The following is a 10,122-nucleotide window of genomic DNA, read 5'->3' as shown; positions in this document are numbered from 1 at the left end:
ACTAAATGTTTGCAATAGGCAATCTTATGATATTCTTTACATTTGTATATTTTTACATAGTTATATATCACTTACTTAGGGTCCAGAGAAAGTCAGTTTTCAAAGATCCACAGAGGAATATATGTTTCTTACAGCATGGTATATTAGATCATTAGTTTAATATTTGCAAAACGTGTACTGTAGACAATGACCAAACATTTAGTCATAGCCTGTGTGTTCGCTCATTGGGTGGTTATTAATTAACCCAAACTAGAGAATGAAGAACAGGCCACAAGGCAAACCTAACTAAAAGATCCATAAAAGTGCATGTCACAACTACAGATGAGGTCACGTAGGATTTATGAATTCTGTTTTACGACATTGTAAAATTTATCCTCTTTATTCATTAACAGCAAAGAAACAATGGCAGGATCTGATAGGCTGGTGGTCTGACCATGTCCTATATAAGAGGAGAAGGAAAGAGGAGAAAGGCAGAGATTGCATTGACAACAACTGAAACACATTGTACAACAAAACCTTTCTCGAGAAGAACCAGCCAGCATGAAAACCATTTTGTCTGTCGCTTTCCTCATTGTGGCTCTTTGCCTGGTCTCTGAGGCTGTGCAAGTCCAGGTAAGTTCAAGCTTTTATTGTAAAAAAAAAAAAAAAAAAAAACTCTTACTAATTTAAATGAACCTTATGAACATTCTATTCCATGATTTATGGACTTAATCTCCTTAGAATTGCACCAATTTGCATCTGACTTCATTCTGAATCCTGTATATTGTTGCATTTGTAGCTCAAATGTGTATTCAATAAATGTATGAGTCGTTTGAGCTATTTATAAAGAATCATTCATCCAAAGGTTATTAAGTTTAAGTCAACAGTCAATGCTGATGCATGGTTCGATCATTGCATTGAGAATTGAACTTATCCGTTTATTTCTACGATTTCCCTCCTGCAGGAAGGCGATTTTTCCTTTTCACTGGACTCGGTGAAAGTTCTCCAGCAATTAATCGACCAACCACGAACACAAAACCCTCGGTTGACCAAGACGAGCTACTTTTCTGTATGTTCCAATCCAACGCTGCCTCAGGAGTTTGTGCCTCTGTGCATGAAGAGAGGAGCAACAAAGTCCTTCGCTAGGCTAGGTAATAGTCCTGGTTTACTTTTAAATCCAAGCTCAATTACATTTTATTGTCTAACCTGAGATCCTGTTATGTCTGTTTCAGCATCTGTGCCTGTAGACGTCTGTGAAATATGTGCTTTTGCGGCCTGTACCGGTTGCTAATTCCTTCCATCATCCCCTCGCTTGATTATCACCACCTTCACTTAATAAAATCCGCATATTTTCATCTTCTGCCATAAGTTCTAACAACTGAACATTGTGAATGTTGCCTGAATGGCAACATGGTTTATGAACTGTTACTTAAATTACCTTCCCCTCTTTTCTTTCCCATGTTTTGTTTTGTTACAGCACATATTTCATTTATTTAAGAAAGAAGTGTCTTGTTTATTTGACTATTTCTCTGTTTTATACTCCTTTGTGTGTGGCAATGCCTCAGTGTTCAATAAAAAAGTATAAAAAAGCCTCAAATCTGTTCCCTGGGCATCATATATTATATTTATTGTTCAAAGAAATTGATTGACGTTGCAAAAATGTTATACAATTTTACAGCCCAAACTAGGCAATTAGTTCATTTGTAATGAATGAAGATGTCAAGATGTCTGAGTGCAAACCATTTCATGTCATACTTTTTGATTGGCATAGGGGGAGCAGACTACCTCATGTTTATATTCAGTCAATTTGAAAGCAACATACCCATGGAGTTCTTGATGAGGTTCAGTGGGTTGTTGCTCATACAAGATTTATTGAATGATGAGTGACAGGAATATTAAATGGGAAGACTGTATTTACTGATATATGTCTTCAGGAAACTGCTTGACTGCTCATTTAAATATACATTTTTTTCATTACCTACTCAAAATGGAATCTTTCAGGCATGAATGTGTGTTTTTGTGTGAGTTTGATCAGTGTGTGTGTATGGTGAAACCGTTCTGCTGATTGCATATAGACAGCACATCAGTACATCAACCCAACATAACACATTCTTGATCATCCGTTGTCCAGATGAGAATCCAAACCTTTATGGAGCACAACATTTGTACATGAAACAGCCACCTTGATTGCTGCCTTGTGCTTTGAGTAAAAATTTATTAGGTACAATGTTCTTTTTGCGTACTGCTCTGTGTTTGCTTGTAAGCTCTAGAAAATAGAAGCAGGCTGCTGATGGATCTGTAATTTACTTGTTTTGAAAGCTTCGGCGAAATGGTGAACAACAGAATGGAGAGTACACCTTTTCTTTCACTTTGAAGGTTTTGGTCATTAGGGAGACCAACCAGCCTTGAATAAATAGTTATTTCTGAATTTTAGGTGACAGTATTGAAATCTTCAAAAGGAGAAGACATTCAAGTGTTATCGTAAGCATCTTGCATCTTATATGTTTGGGTTTTTGAAATGTTGTCAAAGTCTCTTATGTTCAACAAGGCTGCATTTATTTGAAAAAAAAAAACTACAGTAATATATATATATATATATATATATATATATATATATATATATATATATATATACATATATAAACAGTTTTAAATATATTTTAAAATGTCATTTATGCATGCACTGAATGCAAATTATGAATGCATTTATTATGCAAATTTTCCCATCTTTTTGTATTTACTAGGCTATTGCACAGCTGCAATAGCTCAGTGGACTGACGCAAGTACAGTATCCTGTTGTGTCACAGCCCAGTTTTATTAGGATTACTCTGATGCATTGTGTTTTATCGCCATGCATTATTAGATCACACAAGCTCATTTCTCAAACATACGTACTTATGACTGCAAACATAGTATGATTAAAATACTTTATTTTAATCGTAAGTCTCTATTGTCTTAAATGCTTAAATGTACTGTATGCATAGCATGCAGCACTGACTGGTAGTTCAGCTTACATTTTGTTCAGTTTTGGCAAGTAAACTATATGTTGCCATGAAGGAGGCCGTGTGGAGGCCATTCACACAGGACATGTTTCTCCATTCCTCTGTACTACTTTTCCATGGTTTCTCTATCGGTGCGTCCCCATTTGCATACTATTATATGCAGTTTTGTAGTATAAATAGTGCAAGTAGTGTTCACATTGAAAATTCCAAAAAGAAAAACTGCACTTTAAATATCTGGATGATGCACTTAATTAAGCAAAAAGTATATAGTGTATAAGTGCATAGTGTATAGTGCATCATTTGGGATGCAACTTGATTGATTCGTTTATTTTAGTTTAGAACATGGGTGTCCTGGAGGGACGGAACCCACTAGAGTTTCACTTTTAAAAAACTAATTGCATTGCCCGAGTCACACATTTTTCAAAGCAAAAACATGTTCTGTTTTTATTTTTTGATAAAGATATCAGGTCACTGATTCAGACTTGCTTCCGAACTGATATCAGTTTGCACAAGCCCTACTATTAAGCCCTGACAGCTCCGAAATTTATAGAGAGACGACCTTGTGTACAATCTAATTTCTAATCGCAGTTTGCAAGCCGGCCAGCTGACATCTATGTCCTGTATGTGCTCGTAGAGGATGGATTTATGAGATTACCTGGCCCACTGTTTGTCACTTACTGACAGGCCTGCATATGATTCTTATAGAGAAAACCCATACATCCTCTTTTGTTATCAAGGAGGAGGTCAAAATGTAAACGATGGGCTGTATTCGACCACCAGGTCTTAATAGGTTACTTAGTAACTCAATAATCACACTTTATATAGCTTGACCTGATGTGCATCTGAATTCATTTAATGGAATCTCTCTCCATGCGGAGCCACTCTTCTGAACTTGTCCATCTGAGGCTGAAAATGAGAGCGCTGATATTCGTCCTCCTCCTGACCCGCTTCTTACAAATCTTACAATGTGTGCAGGTTACGGTAAGTCAGAACTAGCCCATTCTCACAAACCCCTCTCACTTTGTGAGGCTGGATTGAATTGGGAATTTGTTTTGGGGAAATATATTATTAGCTTGATTGTGGAACTGCAATCTCAAAGCGTTTCTGTATTTGATTAATATAGGCACCTTTTGGGAGTATATAGTGAACCTTCATTTATAATGTAAATATTTAACAGATAACATTAGGGCAATTTTCAAATTGTGACAAAATACTGACACAATACTACTCAGAAAAAAAAATTTAATAAAAAATTTTCACTCAGAAAATGCTAGTTGTTTTTACATTTTCTTGTAAAACATACTCTTATAATCTTAGGTTTATTTAAAACGTCAACGGATCCTTTTTCAGATTTCACACTGTCATATCCTTCATAAGATTCACATTGTGTGTGAACAGGTGAATCTGACAAAAATATGACAAAATTATATTTTGCATTAAGAAAATTACTTTTTTAGACAATTATGATTGGAATGTATGGTAACACTTTAGGTTAGGGACCAGTTCTCACTATAAGTTATTTATTAGCATGCGTTGTTCTAGCATATGGCTGTTTATTAGTACTTATAAAGCACATGTTGTAGAATTTTTCTTCTTAAATCAGGAACACATTCAGAGTCTTTTAAATATTTATTCTTGTAAGAGATTCAAGATGGTATCCTGTTTTTCCTAAGCATATGAGAACAAGCAGGTCATCGTGACATCTCCTCATATTCAGACAGAAGCAGGCCTCAGAGGTCTCACACGTGAACACTCATATTGCACTTCATATCAAAGCAATATTTCAGTTAATATACAGTTGCAATCAAAATTACTCAACCCCTCAGAGACTGCAGTACTTTACAAATACAAGCTTTTCTGAAGATCCAGGATAAATTTAAATTGCATCTGTAACAGTTCACTGGCATATTAAAAATGATATTGTCAATATATAATGTAATATTTAGAAAGTTATAAGATTTTTTAATAATACTGCTTTGTCATAATTATTCAACCCCTATTCAACGTTGCTGTTTTTAAATCACTTATTTGCATGGTGGGGAATAAAACAGTCTCAAAACACAATTAAGCCTTTAGAAACTCTATTAAAAACAGAATTAGCTTGAGCTGTTACACATACAGTTAGCTCATGCATGTGTTGAAGTTGAGTAGCAAAAATGTCAACAGAGATCTCACAAAAGCTAAAGAGAATAAATATTGTATTACTTTAGAAAGGCTAAGGCTACATGAAGATTTCTAAGACATTGAAAGTTTCTAGATACACAGCTCTCAACCTTATTCCTTAGCTTAAAGTGTGTTTTACCGGAAAACCTTTGAGGGTGTTGAAGAAAAAGCACAATACCATAAAATGTTTAAGCAGAGCAACTGAGAAAAACCTGCAATGTACAACCAAAGACTTGCAAGATGACCCAATGAAAGGAAGAAAACCATTTCAATGCAGTGTGTAAGAAGAACACTAGACAAGTATGGCCTTCATGTTGAGATATCTTGATGAATACCACTCTTGATCAAGAAGAACAAAAGGCAGACTTTAACTTGATGAAATTCATTTGTGTAGACCTGTGGAGCTCTGGAGGAATGTTTTCTGGGGTGATGTGACCAAACTGGAACTTTTTGGACCCATGGATCAACGGTATGTCTGCTGCAAAAAAAAGGCAAAGCTCATAACCAGAAGAACACCATCTCCATCGTCAAACTTGGAGGTGGATCGGTCCTGTTATGGGGTTGCTTTACTGTAGAAGGAAGTGGAAATCATGGATGTATGAAGGACACCTTTGAATTATCAGGCCATTTTGACAAGAATTGTGATGCCTTTGGTGCAAAGACTGAAGCTGATGATCAATGGACTTTCCTGGAGGACAGTCATCCCAAAGTACATCATCCAAATATACTTCTGTTTGGTTCAGTGATCAGTTATACAATTGTACTTGAGTGGCCTGTTCAGTCTCCAGGCTTAATTCTTATTGCAAATATCTGGTTGAATTTGAAGAAAGCAGTGGCAATGTGAAAACCAAAGATTATCAGTGATCTGGAAGCTTTTTCAGGCGAGGAATGGGCAAAGACTGTAGTAGATTGGTGACAGAAGCTTCTCAACACTTACAGACAGCGTTTATTGGTAATTGTAAACAATAAAAGATTCTGCACAAAGCGGTTTGAATAATTTTGAACATGAATGTTTAGAGCCAATTAGAATTTTATCATGATTCATCAATGTTCCATTCTCAGAATCACTCAAAAGTGTATTAACAAACTTTCTCTAATACTTTCCTGGTGCCTTTATTGAATTGATTTCATAAAATGTTGTTCTCCGCAGGTCATTGAATAATTTTGATTGCAACTGTACAAATATCAAAATAAATATAGATATAATTTATTAATTGAATTTTTTCCATACACACATAATGCTTTATTCTGCATAAGTTAGATCCCTTAATTCTACCCCATACCTAAAATTAACAACTACCTTACTAACTATTAATAAGCAGCAAATTAGGAATTTGTTGAGGCAAAAGTTAATAGTTACTTAATAGTGAGAACAGTTCCCCAAAATAAAATATGACCGACTTTTATTATTATTAACTTTTTATTACACCACCACCAATTCTCATTACCACAGTGTGTCCAGAATTGTTTTTTGTTTTGTTTTTTCTTCTGAATGTATTTATAATAATTCCCTGATATTCTCAGTGGTTATGCTCATTATTGTAACACTGCAATATTTAAATACTCACAACCCTTTTAAATCTTTCAGATAATTTACCTAATAATTAAATAATTTATGCTGATTTAAACAAAAGTGATTGTAATACAGGCTTATATTTTTTTGTAAATACATACATATAAATACTTATTTTATAGTAATGAGAATAACTGTGAATGTTGAGAATATATAGAATATAAATATATAGATTATATATATATATCATAATCTAATTTATCATAATCTAATCATAAATTAATTTAATGTGCTTGATTGCCATGAGTAAAACTGAATATTCCTAAAATATGCTTCATTTTCTTTAAGTGAAATATAATTTCTTTTTCCCTTCTTTAAGTTTTGGTTGGAAAAGACCCAGATACATTCTTGAAAGATTTGTAATATTTATCTTAGCATATAATTAAGCTGACTATGACCCGATCAATATTATTTTTTTCAATGTTCAGCATACATTTGGAAGATTTCTCTGTGTATATCAGTTGAACTTGACATTAATGGAAAATTATTTGATGTTTCTCTTTTTAACTATTTATGAATGGCTGGATTTTATTCGGTGTATAATTCAGATTCAGACTTTCAATATCAATCAATGTAAATGGTGGCTAATGCTCTTCACTCTCAGTACCTCCCTTTAAAAGAGACCCTGGCTATCATCTATGCTGGTCTGTACCTAGATATCTTTCAGTTTAAAAAGTCTCCCCTTTTATGACTGGTTTATGGCAGACCTATGTGGGAAAAGAATGCCTTTGCAGTGTGGAGTAATAATTCACATCTTAGCTTCTTATTGGGTGTCTGTTTTATAGGACAGTGGGTACAGTTTCTCCCTGGAGGCAGTGAAGACCCTGAAAAATCTTATGGAGACTGACACAAGTTCAAACCCGCGACAGACCTACGGCGATGCAGCATCCCTGTGTGCCGACCCTGACCTGCCAGGAGAGATCAGAGTGATGTGCAGAAAAGATGATGCTGAAGAAGTCTTCCAGCGTCTGGGTTGGTGTGCTGTAAAATCATTGATAAATATACATTTAATTTAATTTATGCATTTAGCAGACGCTTTTATCCAAAGCGACTTACAGTGCATTCAGGCTATCAATTTTTACCTATCATGTGTTCCCGGGGAATCAAACCCCCAACCTTGCGCTTGATAACGCAATGCTCTACCAATTGAGCTACAGGAACACTATATATATATATATAAACAATTGAGATGTGGCTTGAAACTTGAATAAATCTATTGTATTGTTCTGTTCAACAGTGGTGCATTAAATTGATCAAATGTGACAGTAAAGACATGTTTCTATATATATTTTTATATATATATATATATAAATGCATCACAGTTTCCACAAAAATATTAAGCCACACTTATGGATAATAATAAGAAATATTTCTTGAGCAGCATTTTTGAAGGATCATGTGACATTAAAGACCATAAATAATTATGCTGAAAATTCAGTGTTGCCTTCACAGGAATAAATTACATTTTAAAATATAATTATTTTAAAATAGTTCTTTTTACAGTGCTGGCCATGAAAAACAATCACATGAACGATTCTGTTTATGAATGCAATGGCCAATCAGAGGCGTTCAGATGAGTCATCGCTTTGAAACAAACACTAGAATGCTTGTTTTTGTCTTTCAGAAGGACAGCATTAAAACGTGTGGTAGTGAAAGAATGGAAGTGTGTTCCTCTGGTCATTGCAACAGTTAACACGATTTGTCAAAGGCATGTATGATGCACACACACAAATCTTTAAACCAAACACAGTTGTACTGCCATTTTTTTCCCAGCTGTGTCATAAGGCTGCATTAAAGGGCAGCCTTAATTTCCCGTCAGTCTCCCAGGCAGTCATTTCCCTTCTCCACCGGTGACAGACAGCAGCGGAGAGGTGTAATCACCTTAACTGTGATACTGCAGCTGCCATTATGGCTCTGGCAGTGGGCCTGATCAAAAAAACTGACGGCTGATAATATTTCTCTAGTCTTGATGCATCATGCATTTCCTCGTCCAACTGTGCTTTTGTAATTCTTACTAATGATCATTTAGTTTAAAAAAATACACTAAAACATTCATATTATAAAATATTATTACAAGCGGAAAATGTTTCTATTTTGATGATTTTTTTTTTTTTAAATGTAATTAATTCCCGGCAAAGCTGAATTTTCAGCATCATTCATCTTCAGTGTCTTTTTTACGAATTCTTTGATGAATAGAAAATTTTAAAGAACATCATTTATTTTAAATAGTATTTCTGTAGCATTATAAATGACTTTTTGATAAATTTAATGCATCCTTGCTGAATAAAATGTATACAAAAAATAATAATAATTAAAAAAAAAAACCTTAATGGCCCCAATATTTTGAACAGTATAGTGTAGATTAAAAGTCAGTGATGTCAAAATATTTCTCATCAAATAGTGATGTCAAAAAATTTCTCATCAAATAGGTTCATAATCAAATAATTTGGGCTATTTTCTTATCATGCTAGCTCTATAATCTTACTGTGTTGTGGTAAATTGTTTCTTTTGTGTCTAATTTAATGTCTCCTAAGGAGAAACAAGTGTCAAGTTGATATTAAAATGAAATATAACTCCATTAGGTGACAATAGCTTTAAAAGAGCAACCTCTAAGCAGTAAAACCGTACTTTAGCGAGGCAGATAGATTTCTCTCTTTGTAAACATGGCCCCTCTCTGTAATGGGCCATATCTTTTATTGCTATCTTATAAACACTAGTCTGTTTTATTTGCTGAATGTGAGAACACCCCAGAAGTTTTCAGATTGGATAAGCTGCGTGATTATGAGCAAATATAATACAGGGTCATTAGACATTAAAGACTGACATTTTTAATGCTCTGTCAACAGTGAAAATCATCAGTCCTATAGACCCCTGTGAGATCTGCGCCAATGTGGCCTGCACCGGCTGTTAGAGCGGACATACTCCCAGCATCACAGCGTTCATATACATCACTGCCATCATACGTGCATCTATCTACAGAACAGCGAGTAAAATATAACAGGGTAAAACACATATGACTCATTTAATTTTACACAACAATGAGAAAAATATGTATTTTAGTGTGTTTCATAAAATGTTTGGGTCACATAGTACAGAATGACTTTTTTAAACAAAAACAGAATTTAGTTTTGAATGGAGATACTGCCACCTAGAGAATCTAAACACATTTTATATTACATAAACATTTGAAAGTGATACATTTCTATATATTCAGAATGCAAAATCTGGCTGGGTTGTAGCTAGTATTTTGGGCCTCCTGACTAAATAATGTCCAGGGACAAATAATTAAGAATTATACATATGTATACATATTTCTGTTATAGATTAGTTTTTTACTCATATTTTGGCATTTGTTATTTGATGATTTGTAAAATATAAACTTGACTAAAATAAAAATCCTGGACC

General features: G+C 34.3%; 2 protein-coding genes across 2 annotated transcripts; both read left to right on the top strand.

Moving 5' to 3' along the window:
* The first annotated feature begins 452 nt into the window (after positions 1 to 452).
* Positions 453 to 1,562, top strand: LOC132119061 (guanylin-like). Its single transcript, XM_059528811.1, has 3 exons — positions 453 to 612; positions 944 to 1,130; positions 1,212 to 1,562. The coding sequence occupies exons 1-3, from the start codon at positions 541 to 543 to the stop codon at positions 1,268 to 1,270; spliced, it is 318 nt and encodes a 105-aa protein (XP_059384794.1). The 5' UTR covers positions 453 to 540; the 3' UTR covers positions 1,271 to 1,562.
* Positions 1,563 to 3,846: 2,284 nt separating this feature from the next.
* LOC132119060 (guanylin-like) lies at positions 3,847 to 9,817 on the top strand. The gene is made up of 3 exons (XM_059528810.1): positions 3,847 to 3,962; positions 7,503 to 7,689; positions 9,564 to 9,817. The coding sequence occupies exons 1-3, from the start codon at positions 3,852 to 3,854 to the stop codon at positions 9,626 to 9,628; spliced, it is 363 nt and encodes a 120-aa protein (XP_059384793.1). The 5' UTR covers positions 3,847 to 3,851; the 3' UTR covers positions 9,629 to 9,817.
* Positions 9,818 to 10,122: the final 305 nt, after the last annotated feature.

This window comes from Carassius carassius, chromosome 38, assembly GCF_963082965.1.
Source record: "Carassius carassius chromosome 38, fCarCar2.1, whole genome shotgun sequence".
In the NCBI taxonomy this organism is placed as follows: Eukaryota; Metazoa; Chordata; class Actinopteri; order Cypriniformes; family Cyprinidae; genus Carassius; species Carassius carassius.
Note: the sequence above shows the minus strand (reverse complement) of the source record. Positions and strands in the feature narration are given on the sequence as shown.